General features: G+C 43.0%; 1 protein-coding gene across 1 annotated transcript in view; it reads left to right on the forward strand.

The window, feature by feature from the left end:
• gpd2 (glycerol-3-phosphate dehydrogenase 2 (mitochondrial)) overlaps positions 1 to 26,292 on the forward strand; it is a 162,786-nt gene that overhangs the window by 127,187 nt on the left and 9,307 nt on the right. Inside the window, exons 8-12 of the mRNA XM_080199098.1 lie at positions 602 to 746; positions 2,957 to 3,150; positions 21,921 to 22,055; positions 24,649 to 24,827; positions 25,924 to 26,055. Of these exons, the coding sequence (XP_080055224.1) occupies positions 602 to 746; positions 2,957 to 3,150; positions 21,921 to 22,055; positions 24,649 to 24,827; positions 25,924 to 26,055 (785 nt within the window). The remainder of the gene's footprint in view (positions 1 to 601; positions 747 to 2,956; positions 3,151 to 21,920; positions 22,056 to 24,648; positions 24,828 to 25,923; positions 26,056 to 26,292) is intronic.

The raw sequence follows: 26,292 nt of genomic DNA on the forward strand, positions 1-26,292 counted from the left end.
AGGAATCTTGATGTACCATTCTTTCAGCCATTAACTGGAAATTTGAATTTCTCTTTAAAAGTTATTGGTCTCTATGGAGGTCATACCACACAAAGTTAATTTCCCAAGTTAACATGTTGGTGACTCATTCACCTTACTGTGAGAATTATCAATGCTACTTATTAAATTCCAATTTACCTTCAGGTGGAAAGTCGCCTGAGGGTCACCTATTTACCCAACTACCAGAAAAGAACAACTCTGCCTGGCAAAGCAATTAGAATCGCCTGGATGCTGGCATGTATAGCTAGCCTAAAATTTGAGGATTAACCAAACATTAATTATAGTGCACATGCCTGCATGGATCATTGATTTTGTAGTTATGTCATTAAAATAAAAATCTTCACCTATTAGATATCTTTTTTGATGTTCTATGAAATAAGTTTCCCATGTATTTTGTTTCAAAGTGCAGAGATGCACTATTTATCAATTCAATAGTTGGAGATTGTTCTTAAACAATTTTATCCACTTAATTGTGGATTTTGTTTACCAAGAAGTTAATGCTACAGCAGTATGATTCCAAGAGCATAGATGGTTCCGTGATCAGTGTTCTTTTCTTTTACAGGTGATGTTTTTGATGTGAAAGCCAAATGTGTTATCAATGCAACAGGACCTTTCACAGACAGATTGCGTCAAATGGATGACGAGAAGGTGGAAAAGATTTGTCAGCCTAGTTCTGGTGTGCACATAGTCTTGCCTGGTTACTATAGGTAACTAAATATATTACTAGAAGAAAACACAAACCCAAAACGGCACGGGGGTACAGTGGCTAGATTCAGGTTCGATTCCCAGTTTGGCTCAGTGTCTATGCGGCGTTTACACGTTCTGCGTGTATCTATGTGGGTTTCCTCTGGGTGCTGCAATTTCTTCCCACAGTCTGAAAGATGTGCTGGTTAGGTGCATTGACCCAAACAGGCGCCAGAGTGTGGCGACTAGAGGAGTTTCGCAGTAAGTTCATTGCAGTGTTAATGTAAGCCTTATTTGTGATTAACAAATTAACTTTAACTTTTTTAAAACAAACCTTTCTCACCCCTGCTAGTATTACCCCACTGCTGACTGTCTGCCAACATAATGGTGAAAGCACACTTCTCCATTTTACACTGTGACACTGGGGGGGGAGCTTTCCTGCCCACCCATCATGGGAATCGTAGTGGGCGAGGGGTGTCGGACCATGCAAAGATTTGTTGACCTCAGGTGGGATTTTCCGCCTTCAGAATGGGTGCAGCGGGAAAATCTCACTCTGTACTACTTCTTGTGCTCTGATGTGAAGAAATCCTCCATCAAGGTATAAGGTGGATAACCGTTGAATGCAGTAGAAAATTGTGGACAAGGATAATTATTGTGTGGCTGGCAAGGATCCTTAAGTTTGGTTTTTAGTTGCACCACTTCAATTTATTTCCAGGCCTAATCTGTAAGGCAAACACCATAAATGGTTTACCAGAATCACAACTTTCAATTTCTTTTTACTACTTATTCAATTTAACTTTAGGAATTTGCACAGAAGCATGCAAAGGATTTAGTAACAAAATCTCAAGTTAGTTGGAGGTAACTGATTTATTAAAAATAATAATTTCACATTATTATCTTAATTTTAATTTTGGCTGTTTACTGCAGACATTGCCAAAAATGCATATGGCAAGGCTGAATCATTTCTGTTATAAAGATTAAGAAAAGTGCAATCTGTACAAAATTAGACATTAAATGGGTATTTATAGCCAAACATCAGTTTGTATAATGAGATGTGCAACAGATTGCTGTGTGTATTTATACTACTATAATGAAAAACAAGTGTGAATGATTTTTGGATTCAACTCAAATCCCATCATTGCTTAGAACTGATGCTGTAAGCATGTTTTCCCACCAGCGTGTCTTCAAATTCTCCATTACAATCATCTGAAATTATGGGAACGTCAGATCTCCAGACATATACTGCAATTCATTGAAAATTAGTTTTTATTTAAATTAATTAATTTAAACAGATAGTTGGCAAATGATATGTAGGATGCATTTGCCGAAAGAAATAGGTGAGGTAACGATAAAGCAAGCAGGATCCTGGGTTATATTGATAAAGTGAGTTCAAAGTCAGTCATTGCACAGCCCGATGATCAGACTGCATCAGGAATACTGTGCATAGCTCTCGCTGTCACAATGCAAGTGGCCATTTAGGTGCTGGTGGGAGGTGGCAAAGCAGAGTGTGAATTTGATTTCTAGTTTTAAGGTGAAGAGATATGAGTAAAGACTTGATAAGCTCACCTCTGTGTCCTCGATGATATTCCTGACCTTATCGAGGTATGTGAAGGATTGGAAGAAATAAATTCTCTGCGATAATTTCAGATATGCCAGAAGAGCAATAGAAAAGGGCATAGGTTCAAGATTGAGAAGGGCGTGTTAAGGAAAGCAATCAGAAAATATTTCTTTATGCAGGGGGTGTTAAACTGGAATGGTGGCAAGTAGGGCACTTAAGTCAGGAAAATTGACTCATTTAAGATGCAGCTGAATGCTCTAAAAAGGAGATGATGTTTTTATCTTTAGTATTGGAACTTGAAGCAGCTTGTTAGTTGATGTAGATAAGTCTAAATTAGTTGAGTTACTGCAAATTATGGCACTTTGTTTTTATATAAATGGGAAAAGCCTAGAAAAGTGTGAAATGTTCAGCTTAAGCAATTATTTGGGTAAATGATAATATGTGTACATGAAGCAGCTAACTATTAATTTTAATTATTTTCTGAACACATTGTGAAACTTGCCACATAGCTATAACTTCTGTAGTTATAATGCTGTTTGTGATCTGAGTCAATGCAAGAAATGGTGAGCACATTTTAAGAACTAATTAGGCTCAGTATTTTTGATAGTACAAGAATTGGGTGACTTTAAAGCAGGGAATGGATTTTGGTCATAAATTTAGCATTTGTCCTTACAGCCCTGAATCCATGGGACTGCTTGACCCTGCAACTAGTGATGGCCGAGTTATATTTTTCTTACCGTGGGAGAAAGTGGTCATTGCAGGAACCACTGACACTCCAACCGAGATTACATCTAAGCCCATACCCCACGAGGAGGAGATTCACTTCATTCTCAATGAAATACGGAATTACCTGGGCCCCGATGTTGAAGGTAAATTGGCGAATTTTAAGTACTCTTAAAATCTGTGCACCAAACACAAAAAGTATTGATTTAGAACAGAGGCAGTACTAACGTAATCAAAAGCTGAATTTGTGGAGAGATTAGAATATATGTTTTCGAGCAGTGGATGGTATTTTTACTGCTTTGCAGAGCATCACAGGTTAAGCTCCACTACAATTCCATTCAGACGTCCTGAAAGGAGAGAGGGCAGTGAAGAGGGAAATTGGATAGACTCCTTCTGTCTCATAATAACACTTAACTGGGTCTGCGTTTACTGAAGATGCAAGCCTTACTCTACTGAGTCCTTCATCTTTGGTGCACTGTTGGGGAGAACCAGATGTGATACAATGGATCTCCTCCATTTTCTCTTCGATGCTGGGAATTAAACACATCACAGCCTATCCTCTTGTATTTAAAGACTAAATTCAGATATTTAAAAAAAACTTACGTGGATGTTACCAACAGCCAATCTCTCATCAGCCTGAGAAGATGGTAGAAGTGTCATTTTTTTACATATAGGGCCCAATTTTACCATTTTGATTCTAAGTGCTGAATCTGGACGCAATTCAGATCTGACTTGGAAAACTGCTCTTAGGCGCCCCGATACACACTCAGCCTGAAAAAAATTCACGTGTCTGAATTGTGCTGTGGGTGGGGCTTATCGCGTCGGAAATGCTGCTGCACTGATTGGAGCTTTAAACTGCGCATGCACATTGAGAAGAAAATTGAAAAACTCATCCCTGTCACATTGGTCTCGGGCCGCAAAAAGTGAATAAAGTAGCCCGGGCCGATGGCCCCTGCAGGCATCAAACCACCTCCACAACATAACTGTCCCCCTTATCCACCCCCCCAACCCCCCTGCCCTTGCTACCCAGACCAATTGCAACCCTCTGTCTCCCTTCCTCCACACCGACACTGGAAATGGAGTATTACGTGTTAATGTTTTTGTCTCTTTTAATCCACAGGTGTCGGTCCACCTTGTTGTCAAACGAGGGGCATGCACACGGTGGGTCGTGCGTGGGCTGCTCTTGGAGGTTCCGAGAGTGGCCTTTTATTTCGTGTCGCTGTGTGTGCTTAATCCTGGACCAGCAGACGGGCACTACAACAGCTCAGTGACTATCACTGCTAGCTGTGCAGACACATGGATTTGGGCCTGTGTCTGTGGGAGTTTGCGCATTCTCCCTGTGGTTGCGTGGGTTTCCTCCGGGCGCTCTGTTTCCTCCCACACCCCAAAGATGTGCTCTTAGGCTGATTGGTGTACCAAATTGACCCTACACTATTCTCCCCTGAATCTGGCTACATTAGGGGTACCATTCACATACACACGGGGCAGGGTAGGTGTAGGAAAATGCTTTGTTGAAATGGCGGCGCAGGCTCGTTGGGCCGAAGGGCTGTTCTTTGTTCTTTTGTCAGTGTGCTAACTTAGTGGTGCATTAACTTAGTGGTGTTACATATGAGTTTCTGAGATGTTGCCACTCTGATCAATGGAGGCTCTTATTTGCTCAAAGCTCTTAATTATGGTGGCGTGCATGAGCAGAATGGACCCCTCCATTCTCAGTCCAAGACCTCATTGTCTCACTGTGCACATCTATCACTCTAGTCAAAGTGGAACCATCTTTCATGTGACACTGGAGGCTCTGCATTATCACAAAGCTGAGCTGTGCCTATCCGAGGTCCTCCACGAGGGACTTCCCATATCTGAACGGCCTCTTTCATCTTCTCCTGCCCACTAGTGCTGTTCTCTTTCATCCAGTGCCACTCCTTCCAAGCATTCCAAGGCCCCAAATATGTGAGCTTGGTGGTGGGGTAAGTGCATTTAACGATACAACAGTGCCTTGTTTGATCCTTAAGCTTTCCGCACTGTGGTTACAGTACTCTGCTGTTCTCCCTCTATAAATGACCCTGTGGGGCACACAAGACACGAGATCATGAGATTGAATTTGTGACAGCAGCAGTTTCTGCAGTGCCACTGGCTTCACAATGCTGCTAAGTTTCTGCTGTGCCTCTGGACAGGGAGGAATGCACTCCAATCCCTTCACCTGCAGATTTCACCATCTTTTCATCCTCTGTTCCAGGTATTCCCATCTCTCTGTGCCCAATCTGGTCTTGCAGAACATCACTGTCTCCTCCATGACAGACATGCCACCAGTATGAGCCCTCTCTAAAGAGTTTTGATAAAGCAGAGCGATGCTGATCTTTCTGATAAATGCCAGTGGCTCATTAGCATGAGATGCGTGTATCAGTGCTGCCAGGATCTCAACAGCATTAGGGCTTTGGGCATTACTGAGAGGTTACTAAGTACCCCAGGCTTACTTTCCTCCTAAGTTCAGGAGCAGCATATACCCTCAGGCTTCTTGAGTGGAGTGTCTGCTGGAACTTTCATACTGAGGGGTCTATCATTAGGGTCTCACAGTACATTTGCTTAGCCGAAGCGAAGGGGTCATTTAAACTGCTTGTGGCACTCCATTCTATACCTCTGCTGTTGACAGTTTCAGTCACCTTCGGCATGCTCTTTTGTTTGTCTGGGAGATCTCCTTATGCCACTTCTGGAAATGGGATCTCTCACCTCTAACAGACTCCAACAGTACCTCAATGCTTGCATCCATAAAGTGAAGGCAGTCCTGTGCAGGGTGCCAGGCATCTGCCTCTCCTCCTTTTAGCAGTAGAGTTTGCATAATGCTTCCAAACCATGCCACAGTAATAGAATGTTAATAGATGGACAACAAGGTAGCAGACGAAGTAGAATGTACTTTGACATAAGAGTAGAAAAGCAGGGTATTTTGAAAAAGGTGTGAAAATTTTAAATGTTGATAATTAAACAAACTTTGGTAAGGAACTTGTAAGGATTCAGACATGCCAAACAACAAGAAGGCAGTAAAGCAAAGGATTGCTACATTGATTTCTGGGCTTTGTGCTGTCTATGATGAGAAGTTGAGTAAATGACTTCTGCACTTCTCAGTATTTAGAAGAATGAGTGGTGATTCCAATGAAGCTATAAGATTCTGATGAGAATTGACAGGATGGACATTGAGAGGTTGTTTTCCCTAGCTGGGGATTGAGAGTATGGGCCTCAGAATAAGGGGTCAATTATTTCGGGCTGAGCTGGGAAGATTGATCAGGATTGTGTCTTCTTGGAATTCTCTATCCCAGTGGGTTGTGGATGCTCCATGTTGATTATACATGACTGGAATAGATAAATGGTTGGTCTCTCAGGAAGGCAAGTGACAGAGGGAACCAGAGGGAAAGTAAGATTGAGGCAAAAGATCAACCATGATCATTTTGAATGATGGTGTAGGTTTGAGTCTACTCTTGCTCCTATTTCTCAGGTTTTAAACACAATTTATAGCTAACATGAAGGGGACTCAGACTCGCATGAGAGCACAGTGCTGAGAAAGGAAAACCTACGATGCCGTGAAAACTCTACTTACACCTGCCCACCATCCCAAATTCAAATGCCACCCAAAGTTGCTTTTGAATAGTAGACTACCCAAAGGTCAGCATGCAATACAAGTTGTGATTTATCAGTTTAATCAAAAGCAGGGAAATATCAGATGGAAGAAAGTATGCATATGAAAAGACTAACTAGCTCATGAAGCTTTCCCTTTTGTTTTGGTCTTTGTAAAGGATATACAATTCATCATTTATTAGCATCCAGTAAGTGCTCCTTTTAATTTTTTGTTAAATTAGAAATGACTTTTTAATGCATTTGAGTGTCTCAAAAAAGTCAACATTTGTTGCTTTAGTTAGCAGTCTGTTAAGAACTCCAGATATGCAGTAACAACCCTGCAAATTGTGCTTAGCTTGGCAGTTTTTAGTTTGTATAATTTTTGTCTCCTGAATCAAGTGTGCTTACATGACGGTGTCAGAAGTAATTCATTGTGAAGAACACTTCGCGATATTTTAATGTGATCAGGCATGATATAAAAGTATATTGATGCATTTTATGTCACCCAATCCAATTTATTGTCTTTGCACTAAATCAGTGATTCATGATATAAATAAGTTGGTAGAAAGGCTTTCCTATTACATTTTTAAAAGTCATAACAACTGAAAACGGTGAAGAGTTAGTAAAGTCCACATAAATAATTTTTGTTTATCTTTTGTTTGCACCTATGCAAATCATTTCCTTTGTCGATGTTAATAACTCACGTAGGCCTTGTTACTGCAAATGTGTCAATGTTGCCTAATATGTCATTCCATGTGGAATTAATCCTCTTATCCCATTATCTCACAACACAACCCTGCTTACATCTGTCATACTGTAATTTTTTTAAAAAATGACTGATCATTTCATGTCACGTTAAATTTACCATAATCTGATGTGTCGCATTATCCAAAAAAAAATTGAAGGTGTACAAGGATGTGGCTGCATTATTCTGCCTAAAATATGACCTGGTGAATCATTAATTAACACTTTGAGATGTTTTAAGCTGATAAGACACAATTTAAAAGCACACTGATGTGTTTTATGTCATTTAATCTAATAAATTGTATGAATCAGTGATATAAAAAAGTTGGCAGCAAGGCTTTCCTATTACACTTTTAAAAATCACAACTGAAAACAATGATTTTTGTGCATCTCTTGTTTGCGCCTGTGCCTTCTTATTGTTTTATGCCTAATTTTAAATTATATCCTTTGATCTCAATTAATTTTCCACTGATCCTGTAGCTTCTTCAATGGAGTAAGAATTTCAGCTTTCTGTTTCTGGTTAAAAGACTCTACAGATTTTTGATTAATCCCATCACTTTCCAAACAATAACAAAACAATTGATCTCCACTGTCTTACCAATATCGGACTTCTAACTGACAATATAATGTACCCCCTCTATCAAAATTGTTGTACCCATTCTGCTCCCTTTTTACACTTTATCCTTTCATTCTATCCAAGTATCATCCCATCTCCCATTCCTAAAAAGCTCTGCAAGGTTTTGGTGTCAGCCAGCAACTTGCCCCTTTTCCACTGCTTTAGCCTGACGTCTGCCCTACACACAGCACTGAGATTGCACTAGTCAAAATGACTAACATTCTGTGTGAATATTATCACAGTACCTTAACCCTCCTTGGCCTTCCTGGGAATGTCAACTCAACTGGGGGAGATTCCACCCCCCCCCCCCCCCCCCACCCTTCTCAGCAGGCAGGAAAGCCAGTGGGGGCAGAGATTCATAGGAAAATCCCTAAACAGGTTTTGCATCAGTAGGATTTTTCATTCAGGTTGTCCCTGCTCCCCTGCCAATGATGTAATGGGTTTCCTGCCATGAAAGGTTAGGAACCCCATTACCATTCATTTAACTATCATTAGCGCGCTTTCCCGCTGAAGTCTTCCCCCATGTTAATCCATACCCCCTCCAATATGATGTTAGCATTAGCAGGATTTACAACAGGTCCTGATAAACAAAGCTTTGGTGAAGAGAACCTGTGTGGAACATACAGGTCAGGTAAATACAACCCTCAAGGCACTGCCAGGTGGTGGGAGCATAGTTTCCATTGGGGAAGTCTGTGAGTTGTGGGTAGGATGTTCCCTGATGGAGGTGAGGGTGGTCCTAAGTCTTTGGTGGGGGGGTGGAGTGGGATTCATTTTATTTTTGGATCAGGGCCCAAATTTCTCAGAGCTCTTCCCAGCAGCATGACATTCTGGGACCTGATCCTCCCATATTTTTGTTTGAAAATACAGCAGGAAAACTCAGCAAGGCAACTGATGGGCTGCACTCCACCTTTCCCATCTGAGACGGTACTTAGAAATAAAAGGTTAAATTTCAACCAATATTTACAGTCCTTCATGTCCCAATGTGGTTACTACATCACCTGGAATAATCTCTCCTTCACCCCTCGTGGATTTGATCGGAAGTGTGACTGAAAATGCCACCCTCTGTATGGTGCCCCTCTGCAACATTAGCCACAAAGGAACAACTTTCGTATTCACGTTGGCCGTACCCAGCCCTTCAGCATCCATTGTTGATTCAGTAACTTTTGTCATGCTGTCTGATCAATATCAAGTGAGTGTGTCAGAAATACTTGCAGTTCAACAGTAACAAGATTGAAGTCGTCCAGCTTAGCCCTGCGAGAAACTCTGCACCAAGCCCTTGCTTCCATTCCTGACTCCCTTTTATTCAGCCTGATAGTATGCAACCTCAGTATCATGCTTGCTTTGAACCTAAGCGTTAAACCACTTATCCAATTTATTAGTGGGTTTGCTTTCTTTCACTTCCACAACAGCACCTGAGCCTATATATTCTCCAATCTTAACTTGGGACTGAGATGTGAGCACAAAAATGATGGGTGGTCTAAAAAGATAGGTTTATAAAATGCTTTTCAAAATCAGAAGTAAGTGTAAGCACTGTTTTAAGAAAGTAAGAAATAGGAGCAGGAGTAGGCCATCTAGCCCTTCAAGCCTGCCCCGCCATTCAATAAGATCATAGCTGATCTGTTGTGGCTCAGTTCCACATTCCCACCCTCTCCCCATAACCCTTAATCCCCTCTCTTATCAAAAACCCATCAACCCGCGTCTTAAAAATATTTAGCGAGGCAGCCTCCACCACTTCAACGGGCAGAGAATTCCAGAGATTCACCACCCTTTGAGTGAAGAAGTTCCTCCTCAACTCCGTTCTAAACCGCCCCCCCTTTATCTTGAGGCTGTGCCCTCTAGTCCTACTGTCCTTTCTGAGCGGGAAGAGTCTCTCCACCTCTATCCTATCCATCCCATTCATCATCTTATACGTCTCAATGAGATCTCCCCTCATTCTTCTAAACTCTAACGAGTACAAGCCTAGTTTATTCAGCCTCTCCTCATAGCTCAACCCCCTCAACTCTGGCATCAGCCTAGTAAACCTCCTCTGCACTCCCTCCAAGGCCAAAATATCCTTGCGTAAGTGCGGCGACCAAAACTGCACACAGTACTCCAGCTGCGGCCTCACCAATGCCCTATACAGCTGCAGCAACACCTCCCTACTTTTATATTCAATCTCCCTCACTATGAAGGCCAGCATCCCATTCGCCTTCCTGACCACCTGCTGCACCTGCAGGCTGGGTTTTCGCGACTCATGCACAAGGACCCCGAGGTCCCTCTGCACCGTCGCCTGCTGCAGTTTTTTGCCACATAAGTAATAGTCCTTCCTACCATTATTCCTACCAAAGTGGACCACCTCACACTTGCCAACATTAAATTCCATTTGCCATTTCCTGGCCCATTCGCCCAGCCTATCTAGATCCTTCTGCAGACTCTCCACACCCTCCGCACAATTTGCCGTTCCACCAATCTTGGTGTCATCAGCAAATTTCGACACCATACACTCGGTTCCCTCCTCCAGATCATCTGTATAAATGGTAAATAGCTGAGGCCCCAGCACCGACCCCTGGGGCACTCCACTAGTCACCAACCGCCAATCCGAATAGCACCCATTAACCCCCACTCTCTGCCTCCTATTTGACAACCAATCCTCTATCCACGCTAACACCCTACCCCCAACTCCATGTCCCCTGACCTTCTGCAATAACCTCTTGTGAAGTACCTTGTCAAACGCCTTCTGAAAATCAAGAAAAACCATATCCACCGGCTCTCCTCTATCCACTGCCCTAGACACATCCTCATAGAACTCCAATAAATTTGTTAGACACGACTTCCCCTTGACAAAACCATGCTGCGTCTGCTCTATCAAGCAATTCCCCTCAAGATGTTTTGGAAACACTCAGCCATGCCTTTTCATTTCCAGACAATGCTATCCTTGCCGAGCTTTCAACTTCCACCCTGAATAAGCTCCACAACCCACCTCTTGTCCAACCCTAGTTCCTGTCCACCTGTTGTCCTGATTTTGCTTGTTTCTCTTGGTTCATCCCACTTGGTATGTATTCCCTAGCCTTCAAACCATTCCATCCTTTCCACCTGATGCAAACACCCATGTCACACTCTGCAGTCTACTGACTCAGGTCCATTCTACCATTACCCTCCACTCCAGCAGGACAGGGTTTTTGACCATCTCATACCCCTATCAGCACTCTTTAAATTCTTTAAATTCTCCTTTAAATTCTCAAACTTGCTTACACTTACTTCTGATTTTGAAAAGCATCTTATAAACCTATCTTCTAGACCACCCATCATTTTTGTGCTCATATCTCAGTCCCAATTTCAAACCACACTGATAATTATCTTGTATTAAGGCATTCTGCATATGCCAGTTGTTGAGTGACACCTCTATTTAATTGGGTACAGGCTTTCTATTTTACTTTTATGAGTAAATGGAATAAGGTTTCTGGAGTTTGAGGGTGCCAGGTATCTTTGGTTACTGTATGTTCTCCAAGCTCTTTATTCATTGTAGTGGAAAATGTGTAGCTGGCTTTACTTATCATTGTGAGTATGAAAGTAAGTGGTTTAAAATCAAAATTGTTTAAAACTTTGGATGAAATTTAAAATATTTCAAAAATGTTTAAACTTTTAATCATCTAACTTTACAAAAACATTGACAGTTTCAGCTAGCTGCTTTGTGTATATGATTGAATATGAATTTTGGCTGCTCAAGAAACCTTTTAAAAATTTAGTTTGGAAGGCAGAAGCAGTTTAGCAACTGAGCCAAGTACACAATGAGGTGCGATAATTTTTTTCAGCTGATAAACAGTTTTGCATAATCTATGCTTTCTATTTCCCAGTGAGAGTTTATTACAGAAATATTGCATTCGAGTATATTTTGTACATTTACAAGTTAAGATGCTTTAGGATCGACATTTCCATTTCAGACTTTCCGATTGAATTGGCTTTGCAGCATTTGTGTGTCCTGAAGATTAGCACTTTCTGAAATTCTGTTACTGGCTGTTCAATAATTGTCAGCAGCATCACTTAATTTACTCAAACATTCAAACATTGATGATATGATAAAATATGTGGCAGAACTTATAATTTTTTTGTATTCAGGTTGTAATGCTTTACATAGCCCTTTTATTTCTCCTTGACATCTTACTGTGTTTTTATTCCTCGGGTCATTTCTGTTTAGTAGTTTTGCTGCCCATTTATGTTTCTCTCTATGTCCCCATCTCAGAATATTTCTGGAAATTTGGTTATTCGCACTGATGATCTAAATCTGTTGCTAGGCTAATAGATTTAGAATGCAAAGATTCAATAGCTGGAAATTTTTAATTCATTTTGAATCCTGTTGCTCCTTAAGCCATCATTGAAATCCAGTCTATTCTCCCATTTAGTGCTATGGGCTTGAAAGTATTGCTTCTTGCGCTATACAGACAAAGCATACTGTACATAGAGAAGGAAACGAGAGTACAGAATGTAGTATTACAGTTATAGCTAGGATGTAGAGAAAAATCTATTTAATGTGAGATAGGTCCATTCAAAGGCCCAATGGCAACAGGGAAGAAGCTGTTGTTGAGTTGATTGATATGTGTCCTCAGACTTTTGTCTCTTTTTCCCGATGGAAGAAAGTGGAAGAGAATATGCCTGGGGTGCATGGGATCCTTGATTATGCTGGCTGCTTTTCCGAGGCAGCGGGAAATGTAGACAGAGTTGATGGGTGGTAGGCTGGTTTGAGTGATGGACCGGGCTTCATTCACGACCCTCTGTAGTTTCTTCCATTCCTGGACAGAGCAGGAGCCATACTAAGATTTGATACAACCAAAAAGAATGCTTTCTATGGTACATCTGTAAAAGTTGGTGCAAATTGTAGTGGGTGTTCCAAACTTCCTAGTCTTCTGAGGAAGTAGAGCTGTTGTTGGGCTTTCTTAACTATAGTATCGGTATGGGGAGACCAAGACAGGTTGTAGATGGTCTGGACACCTAAAAACTTGAAGCTCTCGACCATTTTTACTTCATCCCCATTGATGTAGACAGGGGTATGTCCCAAGCTTTCTGAAGTCGATGACTATCTCCTTTGTTTTGTTGACTTTGAGGGAGAAAGTCATTCACCAGATTCTCTTTCTCATTCCTGTACTCCGTCTCGTCATTGTTTGAGATCCGACCCACGATGGTGGTGTAATCAGCAAACTTGAAAATTGGGTTGGAGGGGAATTTGGTCACGTGGTCATAAGTGTATAAGGAGTATAGTAAGGGGCTGAGAACACAGCCTTGTGGTGCATCGGGGTTGAGGGTGATCGTGGAGGAGGTGTTATTGCCAATCCTTAGTAACTGTGGTCTGTGAGTTAAGAAGTTCAGGATCCAGTCGTCGAGGCAGAAGCCGAGTTTCTCGCCATGGAATTTGGAGCTGGGTTTCATAGGAATAACGGTTTTGAAATCTGAGTTGTAGTCCATAAACAGGAGTTTAACGTAGGTGTCTTTGTTATCTAGGTGTTCCAGGGTTGAGTGCAGGGCCAGGGAGATGGCAACTGCTGTGGACTTTTTGCGGCAATAGGTGAACTGTAGGGGATGCAGGCAATCTGGGAGGCCAGAATTGATTTGTGCCATGACTAACCTTTCAAAGCACTTCATAATGATGTATGTCAGAGCCACGGGATGATAGACTTTAAGGCACGTTGCCTGGCTTTTCTATGGTAGTCATGTTGTGGGTATGCTGGCGTTGGACTGGCGTAAACACAGTAAAAAGTCTGACAACACTTTTAAAACCTGGTGTTGTCAGACTTTTTACTGTGTTTTCTATGGTACTGAGACTAGAGAAAATGACTGAAATCTCTTTATGGTGTTGGCGAATACCATGAAAAACTCCTTTGAGAGTTGGTTAAACTGTGTGAATCTGCACACGAATATTTACACACACACACACACACACACACACACACACACACACGGATTGGGTGGGATTTTCCACCCCCTCACCCTACCTTCCGCTGGTGGGAGTGGCCAGAAAATCCTGCCTATAGATTCACATACAGGGCCTATCCTTTGCAAAGAAAAAGAATATGTTTATGTGTTGCAACCTTTTAATCTGAACGAAAGTTTTTGGTTTTGGGGATAGCCGATCCCTGGTTCATTCCCCCTGGCCTGGCCTTGATCAATCAGAATCAACTTGTCATGGTTGAATTCAAACAAAAGCTTGCTAATGAACTGTTCCCCAGTGTATTTGATGGCAACATCCCCACCAATTAGAGTCTACTTGGCAATCAATCAGCACCCACTTCTCCATACAGCTGTGTGATTGCCATCCACGTGAGTTAACAAACAGTGACAAGCACCCAGATCTTTCAGTGACTTTGACCCTTTGGCAGTGATTTCATCCTTAGCTTGTACCTTCCTTTGCTACAGGTCTACTTATAACAAAACAAGTCCGATGAGGAGGAGGAATAGGGAGTGAAGAAATTCTTTGTTGTTTACAATAAGGTTGATGAAGGGTAGGAAGAGGATAAATAGGATGGAGAAGTTAGGGTTAAGTCCGTTTGGGACCAAACACTTACTCAATATTTCTCTGTTGTTTTGTTACTGTGCTATTCCCCCACTCCCCTTTTGCCACTCCTGGCATTTTTTTGCTTTTTCACTGCCACCTGGGGGGAGCTGGAGAACATTAATGAAGAAGCAATGGTGAGTGGCGTGCAAATGCATTTAAATGACTGTCGCATCCGTTTCGGCTACGGTCCCAATTGTGGCCATTTTTGAGCCCTGGTAAAGGGGGAACCAGTATGGAGATGGGCACGGATCATGCTACTTGCCTCATGTCCGACTTTACCAAGTTTTCCCGCCCAAAAACGGGCATAGTTTGATGGTAAAATCGGGCCCTGAGTGATCCATTGATACTGAAGAGCTGGAGGAATATGAGGGACCATGTGCTACCTTCCCAGCCAAAGATCATGGAGAAAACCTGTGAGTGGTGGGACTTGGATCTCATAGATCGTCTTATTTTGATCTCCAAGGACAAGTGACAATAACAGCAATGAACATTAGCTTGTAGCTCTCATTTGTGGCAATGTGTTGAAGAAGCTTGGGATCGGTTATTGCCTCCTGCACAAATACAGACTGCAGCTTTGATGAGTAGATACTAGCTTCTAAATTTTGGAACAAGATGCAGGCTGCTGTCTTGTTCTCTCTCTCTCATATGGGGGTCAGTATCTGATTTTTGCTACTAGCCTAGCAGGCTCATTCGCAGTAGAGAAATCCATGCACAGTTGAATAGTGGCAGCTGCAGACAATCTGCTTGAGGCTGCTATCTCTCCCAAAAGTAGCAAATAACAGACTTGCAGCTTCATTTCAGCATGTTTTGTCAATCGGAAATGACAAAGGCACACCCTGCCCAGTTGATCCTGCAAAGTCGTCCCCACTAATACCTGGGGGCTTGTGCCAAAATTGGAGAACTGTCTCATAGACTAGTCAAGCAACAGCCTAACATAGTCACACTTACTGAATCATACCTTGCAGCCGGTGGCCGGAATTCTCCGGCCGTTCACGTCGGCAGCATTCTGTTGTCCTGCTGGCAGTGCACCCCCTGCCATGGGTTTTCCGGAGGTGTCGGGTGGTTTCATGGGGAATTCCCATTGACAGTGATGGGACCAGAGGATCTCGCCACCGGCCAATGGCATGCAGCCTCCCACAGCCAAGAAAAGTGCTGAGGGGAGGCCAGAAAATTTTACTCAGTGACACAGACTCCTATGTTATTATCCCTGGTTATATCCTGCCCATTGACAGGACAGACCCACCAGAGGTGACAGCACCATGGTATGCAGTTGGGAGTCCTTAACATTGCCAGTGAAAAGTGCAAAGTCTCTTGGCAGCAGGTCAAAAACGGGCAAAGAAACCTACTTATTGCCACCTCCTGGCCTGGCCCTCAGCTGATGAACTCCTTGTTGAACACCACTTTGAGGAATCACTGTTTGGAGCAGGGGCACCAAAGGACTTTAATATTTATCACCAAGGGTGGCTGATTAGCACCACAATTGACTAAATCCCAAAGGCCAGAGTGGGCCAGCAGCAGATCACGAGAGATTGCCAAGGTGGTGCAGTCCAAAGCTGGGTCTTCTATGCTGAGAGTTCCTTGACATTGTCATCCAAGGCATTTGCGGTTTTCTCTGCTGAAAGTTAGCAGCTTTTCACCAGCTATGCTTCTGGGGTAACAGCTCAAGGTGCGTCTAGGTGGGAAAGGGACACAACATAGGCACTAGGTAAATGCACAAGTGTGATTAGTTAATACTGCTAAGCATAGAGCTCAAATTAAGAACATAAGAACATAAGAAATAGGAGCAGGAGTAGGCCATCCAGCCCTTCGAGCCTGCCCCGCCATTCAATAAGATCATGGCTGATCTGTCGCTGCTCAGTTCCACTTTCCCGCCCTCTCCCCATAACCCTTAATCCCCTCTCCTATCAAAAACTCATCAACCCGTGTCTTAAAAATATTTAGCGAGGCAGCCTCCACCACTTCAACGGGCAGAGAATTCCAGAGATTCACCACCCTTTGAGTGAAGAAGTTCCTCCTCAACTCTGTTCTAAACCGCCCCCCTTTTATCTTGAGGCTGTGCCCCCTAGTCCTATTGTCTTTTTTGAGCGGGAAGAGTCTTTCCACCTCTATCCTATCCATCCCATTCATCATCTTATACGTCTCAATGAGATCTCCTCTCATTCTTCTAAACTCTAACGAGTACAAGCCCAGTTTATTCAGCCTCTCCTCATAGCTCAACCCCCTCAACTCCGGTATCAGCCGAGTAAACCTCCTCTGCACTCCCTCCAAGGCCAAAATATCTTTGCGCAGGTGCGGCGCCCAAAAATGCACACAGTACTCCAGTTGCGGCCTCACCAATGCCCTATACAGCTGCAGCAAGACCTCCCTACTTTTATATTCAATCCCCTTCGCTATGAAGGCCAGCATCCCATTCGCCTTCCTGACCACCTGCTGCACCTGCAAGCTGGGTTTTTGCGACTCATGCACAAGGACCCCGAGGTCCCTCTGCACCGTCGCCTGCTGCAGTTTTTCGCCTCGTAAGTAATAGTCCTTCCTACCATTCTTCCTACCAAAGTGGACTACCTCACACTTGCCAACATTAAATTCCATTTGCCATTTCCTGGCCCATTCGCCCAGCCTATCTAGATCCTTCTGCAGACTCTCCACACCCTCCGCACAATTTGCCGTTCCCCCAATCTTGGTGTCATCAGCAAATTTCGACACTCTACACTCGGTTCCCTCCTCCAGATCATCTATATAAATGGTAAAAAGCTGAGGCCCCAGCACCGACCCCTGGGGCACTCCACTAGTCACCATCCGCCAATCCGAATAGCACCCGTTGACCCCCACTCTCTGCCTCCTATTTGACAACCAATCTTCTATCCACGCTAACACCTTACCCCCAACTCCATGTCCCTCGACCTTCTGCAATAACCTCTTGTGAGGCACTTTGTCAAACGCTTTCTGAAAATCTAGAAAGACCACATCCACCGGCTCTCCTCTATCCACTGCCCTAGACACATCCTCATAGAACTCCAGTAAATTTGTCAGACACGACTTCCCTTTAATGAAACCGTGCTGCGTCTGCTCTATCAAGCAATTCCCTTCAAGATGCCTCGCAATTTCCTCCTTGATGACAGATTCTAACATTTTACCTACCACAGATGTTAAACTAACCGGCCTATAATTCCCCGCCTTTTGCCTGGCACCCTTCTTAAACAACGGCGTAACATTAGCCGTTTTCCAATCATCCGGCACTTCCCCGGAATCCAGCGACGTTTGGAAAATAACCACCAAGGCATCCACTATCACCTCCGCCATTTCTTTCAGAACCCTCGGATGCATTCCATCCGGTCCTGGGGACTTGTCCACAATCAGCCCCTCCAGTCTGTCGAGCACCGCCTTTCTAGTAACAGTAATGTCATTAAGACCCTCCAGTCCTACCACCTTTCTATCGCTAACACCCGGCAAATTATTCACGTCCTCCTCCGTGAAGACAGAAACAAAAAAGTTATTCAATACCTTAGCCATATCCCCATCCCCTACCACTAGGTCCCCTTTCTCATCCTCTAAAGGACCAACATTCACCCTAGCCAGCCTCTTCCTTTTTATATATTTATAAAAACTCTTGCTATCCTTTTTTATATTAAGCGCTAGCCCAGCTTCATAGTTTCCTCCTACCCTTCCTTATCAACTTCTTTGTCAATCTTTGTTGACATTTAAACCTCTCCCAATCCTCTTCTCGCCCACTACTCTTAGCTACTCTAAATTCCTCCGCTTTTAGTTTAACACTTTCCTTCACCTCCTTTGTTATCCACGGCTTATTACCTCTCCTCCTACTATCCTTTTTGACCATCGGAATAAATTTCCGTTGAGCACCAAGAAAGATCTCCTTAAAGATCCTCCACTGCTCCTTAACAGACCCTCCCTCCAACGCGCTCTCCCAGTCCACATTCGCCAATTCTTCTCTCATCCTACCGTATTTCCCTCTATTCAAACAAAGGACGCGTGTCCGGGAACCCACTTTCTCCTCCTCCATCTGCACCAGAAACTCCACCATACAATGATCACTCTCCCCAAGAGGATCCTTCACCACAAGGTCCCTAATTCTACCCGCCTCATTACATAGCACCAGATCCAAGATAGCTCGCTCCCTCGTCGGCTCCAACACACACTGTTCGAGGAAACTATCCCGGCAGCATTCCAAGAACTCTTCCTCGAGCCCCCCACGTCCAACATGGGTCGACCAATCAATATGCAGATTGAAATCCCCCATAACTACGGCCGTCTCATTCTTGCACGCCGCACTTATTTGCGCGTTAACAGCCCTTCCCATCTCCAGATCATTATTCGGGGGCCTATAGACGACACCCACCAGCGTCTTCCTCCCTTTGCTGTTCCTAATCTCCACTCACAACGATTCCACCCTCTGCTCCTTGGCTCCAATATCATCCCTTGCTACCACCGTGATGCTATCCTTAATCAGCATAGCTACGCCCCCCCCTTTTTTGATTGACAAAACCTCATTTGGAATGTTTATTCTGTGTTGCCTTCAGTCTTTGCAATGTGACCAAGCAAACAGTGAGATGGTCAGTGACACAAGGAAAGTAAGTTGTGAAACTGTTGATGAATGGGAAATTGAGGTTGAGTTACTGGTATCGCAGCCATGCCATTACCATCTAGAAGGACAAAGGCAGCAGCTATTTGGGAACACCTGGAAGTTCTCTTCCGAGCCACTCACCATCCTGACTTGGAAGTATTTCACTGTTCCTTCACTGTCACTGGGTCAAAGTCCTATGAATTCCCTCCTAAACAGCGCTATGGAAGCATCTACACCATGTGGACTGCAGCAGTTCAAGAAGGCAGCTCACCACCACCTTTTCAAGGACAATTAAGAATAGGCAATGAATGCTGGCTGAGCCCACTTCCCATGAATGAATGAAAAAAAGCCAGATTAATTGCTTATGTATTATTCAACCATAAAGTGACTGTATAGGTTTGATACTGCTCCCCTCATCATGCTTGTTTGCATGTGGCAGATCATCAGGAGTCTTGACAGCCGCTCTCAGAGTGGTCCACGCAGCAGAAAAGTATGCCCCATCTTCTGTTCTCTGGTCAGGTAGAATGAATTGTATTTCATTTTTTAATGAATGTAGATTTAGTTACACTGAGTTGAGATTAGCTGGCAGCGGTGACATCAGAGCAGCATCACACACTGATTGGCCTCATGTTCTGGTTACGCTTTACTTCCGATGGTCATTTACTGCACGCATGCTAATCTGCTCTCCTGCACAATGCAAAGCAGAAGTATGCATGCATGTGTTGCAGACGCCTTTTAAACATTTACGGCCCACATAATGTTAAAAAAAGGGTGCAACCCATCAATATTCAGCAGCATATGTTTTTCTGCATGAGAGACAATGGTCGGTGTCATCATCCACAGGCCATCCAGTGGCATGACTTCCTTTCTCAAGAAGCTCAGAGGAGGCCATATTCTGAAAAATTGAATGTATTCTGATAACTTCCAGCAGATTGCACATTAACATGCAGGTTCTCACCCAGAATCTATACATTCAGCAAGTAGAAACCCTTTCTTTCCAGGAAGTTGAAGGGATTGAATTTAGGAGCTTACAAAACAACATCAATGCCACCTACTGTACTCTTGCCCTGGGAGATCCAGTAACTCTGTATAACAGAATGGGCGGGATTTTACAGCCTCACTGGGTCAACCGAGATTTCCGTTGTCGGACCCTCACCCGTGCCAGTTCTGTGGTGGGCAAGATGGTAGAGTTCGGCCAATGTTTCTACCTTGCAGCTGTCAAACTGAATGAGCCCCTGTGAGGTATATTGGCCATCAAACAAATTTATCTTTTTAAAAAAGATTGTCCATGAAATGTGGGAGCTATTTTCTGTCTATCTCAATTTGTATGGGGGAATAAGAGTCAACTGTTTAGTGTGAGAGTGGAGTCAGAGGTCAGCTAGCTCAAGTAAGGTTTGTACATTCCTGCTATTAAGGACCTTTATGATCTGGGGTGAATTTTGGAATAGCCCAACAGTTTTCCACAAAGGAAACTTGACCCACTGCAGTTCAGATTATAATCAGAGAAAAATTAACACCAAGCCAAAGTAGGAGACATGAGGATGGATGACTAAAAGCTTGGTCAGGTAGTTAGGGGTTTTAAGTAGGGGCTTAAAGAAGTGAAGGAGTGACCAGTAGAGTAGTTTAGAAAGGGAATTCTAGAGGTTTAAGGCCTGGATGGCTGAAGTCATCGGCATCAAAGGTAGAATGAAAGAAATGGGGAATGCGTGTGAGCCAGCTTTGGTGAAAGGCAGAGTTATTCAAGGTTGGGGGAGGTGACAGAGAGGGGGTGGAGAAAAGGCCATGGGGTGGTTTGAACTCCGGGATGACAGTTTTCAAATCAAAGATGTTCCTGGACCAGGAAATAATGTAGTCCAATAAAGACTGAAGTGAGGGGTGATTGGAACTTGGTATAGATTAGCAAATGGGTAGCAGAGTTTTGGGTGAGTTCTATCAAGGGTGAAAGGTGGGAATCTGAGCAGCTAGAAGAGCAGTAGAGAGGGTGGTCTTGGTTTCCCCAAAGTTTAATTCAAATTACCAGATTTATTGAACTCAGTTTCACAAGTTGAGAGCTTTTGTCACCTCGAGGGTGATCTAGTTTCCTGATTTGAAAGTGTTCATGTATTCTAATATTCATGCACCTTGGCTGATGTTACAGTAATACATTGTGGTTTCTTAAGTCCTCAGTGGTTGATGATGGTCATCAAAATAATTTATTCCCCAGCATAAAATGCTTAATAGCACAAACCTGTATCTTAAATAGAAGTGACTCTGACCAATTGACCCTGAACTGCATAGGATTCTCTACAACTTTGAAATCAAACAATTTAAAAACATTTTTTATTCAATGCTCTGGAATACTACCAGATACTGAATTAATCTATCTTATTTGAATATTCTAGCAGCTATCTTACTGTAATGGAATACCCTTTATCTTTATATCCGAAAACCAAACATTTTCTCAATGGACCCCAATGTGAGCCAACACGAACTTCACCAGTCTTTTGCATGAGAAGTCTGTAACCCCAGCTGAGTTTACTTTATTAACATACAAATTAACTGCCATGTAATATTATATCACAGGTGTAATAAGTGTTAACAGGTAAGAAATAGGGTTTGTGAAAGTTTGCAAATGGAAAAACAACCTAATATTTCTAGACCATAGGTAGCCTAGGTTTGGGCTGTTGTACTGTACGGCGATCTTAGGCTTACTGTGTATACGGTAGATCGGAAAACAGAAAATATCTGAATACCAAAACTTATTCGGCCCCAAAGGGGTTCAGATAAAGAATACACAACATGCTAACAACCTTGATAGCTGTCAATATGGAGATTATACAGTTAACCTCTGGTCATGATCTGTTGCTATGTATAGTGAGAAGAGGAGACGTGCTTGCAGCCTGGAGTGGCATCCGACCACTGGTGTCTGATCCCAATTCAAAGGCAACCCACTCGATTTCCCGCAATCATGTTGTGACTGTGACTGACAGCAGGCTGGTGACTATTGCAGGTATTATTTTGAAGTCAATAAATATGAATTCTTCAAACCAGTTTGTATTAACATTGTTGAACTACACAGCATATCTCACTATTCCTTTCTCCCCCTGTATTTACCTAGCCTCTTCTTAAATATGTCTAATACATAGTATATAGGTCTTTCATTGCCCTGTTGGAGGATTGGAAAACGGCTAATGTTACGCCGTTGTTTAAGAAGGGTGCCAGGCAAAAGGCGGGGAATTATAGGCCGGTTAGTTTAACGTCTGTGGTAGGTAAAATGTTAGAATCCGTCATTAAGGAGGAAATTGCGAGGCATCTTGAAGGGAATTGCTTGATAGAGCAGACGCAGCACGGTTTCATTAAAGGGAAGTCGTGTCTGACAAATTTACTGGAGTTCTATGAGGATGTGTCTAGGGCGGTGGATAGAGGAGAGCCGGTGGATGTGGTCTTTCTGGATTTTCAGAAGGCGTTTGACAAAGTACCTCACAAGAGGTTATTGCAGAAGGTCGAGGGACATGGAGTTGGGGGTAGGGTGTTAGCGTGGATAGAGGATTGGTTGTCAAATAGGAGGCAGAGAGTGGGGGTCAACGGGTGCTATTCGGATTGGCGGATGGTGACTAGTGGAGTGCCCCAGGGGTCGGTGCTGGGGCCTCAGCTATTCACCATTTATATAGATGATCTGGAGGAGGGAACCGAGTGTAGGGTGTCGAAATTTGCTGATGACACCAAGATTGGGGGAACGGCAAATTGTGCAGAGGGTGTGGAGAGTCTGCAGAAGGACCTAGATAGGCTGGGCGAATGGGCCAGGAAATGGCAAATGGAATTTAATGTTGGCAAGTGTGAGGTGGTCCACTTTGGTAGGAATAATGGTAGGAAGGACTGTTACTTACGTGGCGAAAAACTGCAGCAGGCGACGGTGCAGAGGGACCTCGGGGTCCTTGTGCATGAGTCGCAAAAACCCAGCTTGCAGGCGCAGCAGGTGGTCAGGAAGGTGAATGGGATGCTGGCCTTCGTATCGAGGGGGATTGAATATAAAAGTAGGGAGGTCTTGCTGCAGCTGTATAGGGCATTGGTGAGGCCGCAGCTGGAGTACTGTGTGCAGTTTTGGGCGCTGCACCTGCGCAAAGATATTTTGGCCTTGGAGGGAGTGCAGAGGAGGTTTACTAGGCTGATACCGGAGTTGAGGGGGTTGAGCTATGAGGAGAGGCTGAATAAACTGGGCTTGTACTCGTTAGAGTTTAGAAGAATGAGGGGAGATCTCATTGAGACGTATAAGATGATGAATGGGATGGATAGGATAGTGGTGGAGAGACTCTTCCCGCTCAAAAAAGACAGTAGGACTAGGGGGCACAGCCTCAAGATAAAGGGGGGGCGGTTTAGAACGGAGTTGAGGAGGAACTTCTTCACTCAAAGGGTGGTGAATCTCTGGAATTCTCTGCCCGTTGAAGTGGTGGAGGCTGCCTCGCTAAATATTTTTAAGACGCGGGTTGATGGGTTTTTGAGAAGAGAGGGGATTAAGGGTTATGGGGAGAGGGCGGGAAAGTGGAACTGAGCCATGACAGATCAGCCATGATCTTATTGAATGGCGGGCAGGCTCGAAGGGCTAGATGGCCTACTCCTGCTCCTATTTCTTATGTTCTTATGTTCTTATGTTATTTATTTTAGTTTATTCCTTATTATGGGCAAAACACTTTTTTTTATTCTTGTACAGATTGCAATATATTTAAAGTGCCAGATATAGGGGAATACTTCTGATCAACGAATCCAAATGCAGAATTATCTGTGTATGGAATCTTAAAGTTTTTTTAAAGTTTCAAGTTTATTTATTAGTGTCACAAGTAGGCTTACATTAACACTGCGATGAAGTTACTGTGAAAATCCCCTAATTGCAGCATTCCGGCGCCTGTTCAGGTACACTGAGGGAAAATTTAGCATGGCCAATGCACCAAACCAGCATGTCTTTCAGACTGTGGGAGGAAACCAGAACACCCGGAGGAAACTTATGTAGGTACAGGGAGAACATACAGGCGCCTCACAGACAGTGACCCAAGCCGGAATTGAACCTGGGTCCCTGGCGCTGTGAGGCAGCAGTGCTAGCCATGGTGCCACTGTGCTGTCCACTGTCCACTTTTCCTCAAGTTATATACTGGTGTGCGGGCATAACAAAATACTTCATCTTGAGACAGTTTAAGAAAAAGGATAAATATGCACAGAGTGATTTTGTTAGTTCTGTGGGAGACTAAGTTAGAGGAACTTAGAAAACAAAACAACAGATACATACAGAGGTGCACTCTGAGAAAAAAAATGAAAGTGAAAAGTGGGAGGTCTGTGCCATGAATTAGTAAGTTTTGAATTTTTTGGAAGTATGGGCCTGGAGATTTATCAGAAAGATGGAGAAGAAAGGAGAAATGGCTAGAAGTCGAATGAATATTAGAGAATGCAGTAGAAAAGGAGTCATGATAGGTTTTTAATTACCTTAAGAGAAAGGCTTTTGAAATGTGAAGGATGCCACCTGATATTGCCTGAAGGCCTGAATAGTGAGAAAAGTATTAATCTTGTTGTCTGTGATTAAAATTGAGCTCACAGGTATAAAATATATTTAATAGGTGGTAAATGGACCACTTATCGTAAAATGGCAGAAGACACAATAAATGCTGCGGTCAAAGCTTGTAACCTGAATGCAGCAAAACCGTGCAACACAGTTGGACTTCAACTAGAAGGATCCCATGCGTGGAGCCCTACTCTTTACATTACATTGGTGCAATTTTATGGCCTAGGAGCTGAGGTAAGCAATGTCACGTGTTTAATGGATCAAAACTTATTTGGTTCTAAACAAAGGAGCCACATTTTGAACTGTGAAACATGTGATTCCATTTCTTTTGTTTTTGAAGTGGACTATTGATTTTGAAAGTATCATATTTTTATGTAATATTGAAGCTTTCCTGCAGTATCTTAATTTGGAATTCTTGAATAATTTCATAATTCACCTGTTTTAGCTATCTTAGTCTCTGGCACAAAGTACTTTTAACCAAGTAGCCATCAAATTCTATCCATCACGAAAGCTATATTCATGACTAGATAATTATCTTTCATTGTATGAACTATGCTTTGGTTGACATCGCACTCATAGACTTTTTTCCCATTAACTCTGAGGTGCTTCAAGGCTGTGTTCCTTCTTCATATCATTGATCTTCTCCAGATCATATTCAACCCTCCTCCCTTTATATGTTGATGATTCAGTTCCACATTCATCACCTTTCTTCAGGTAACATGCTGTCTTACACACAGATCTTTCTTCCTCTTGCTTTAAACTGCACGATTCACTACACCAAAATCTTCTCCTTGGGCATGAGTTCCCCACCATTAAAAAAGAGTTGGTAGGGAATACAACCCTGCCAGTCACAGCAGCTCCAGAGCAATTTAACCTCCAGCGAAGGGGCAGATATCTGGCAAAATTAGTATCTTGTTTCTTTTTTTGTCTTTGGCTTTTGCTCTTGGGACTTCCTACCCTGGGAGCAAAGATCAGGAAAACTAGCCCAACTGTGTTGAGGTATGTGAAGGCCATGCAAAGGTTGGCTTCTTTAAATTACCACTTGCTTTACTTGCGTAAAAAGAAAAAAGGCTATACAATTAAATAAATCTCCAGTACACTCCCAAAAATATATGGTACAAAATAGATGGTTTAAAAGTGTGCATGTTAATACTTATTAGAATTCTATTTGAAAATTCAGTAAGGAAGAAGCTCCTAAACCATAGTACCTTAGGTGGAATGTCCTACATGCTTGAGGTCTGAATGTGAAGAAATTTTACGAACACAGTGCAGTTAACAGAAATAATAGCTGTGCATTTAACAGATTTTTATTGATGCTGTTGCTCTTTAGGTTGCTCGCCACCTTTGTTCTACTTATGGAGACAAAGCTTTACAGGTTGTCAAGTTGGCTCAAGTTACTGGAAAGAAGTGGCCTGTAGTTGGCAAGCGTTTGGTGGCTGAGTTCCCATATATTGAAGCAGAGGTATGAAACGGCATTATTATTCGACTAATGCTATTGATGAAAACAACTGAAATAATCCTTGACAGCTTTTACAATTATTAAAATATGTGATATTATGAACTGCTGAAAATCTCAATGAGATACTCTGAAGTTAGCGGACCAGAATTTGGAGACATTAATCAGAGGCACTAGAATGATGCCCATTCTAGATTCAAGTGGCATTGGCTGCTGGCAGAAAATGCATATTGCGATAACTGA

Source organism: Carcharhinus amblyrhynchos, chromosome 11 (assembly GCF_965287045.1).
Source record: "Carcharhinus amblyrhynchos chromosome 11, sCarAmb.v2.hapA, whole genome shotgun sequence".
Classification (NCBI taxonomy): Eukaryota; Metazoa; Chordata; class Chondrichthyes; order Carcharhiniformes; family Carcharhinidae; genus Carcharhinus; species Carcharhinus amblyrhynchos.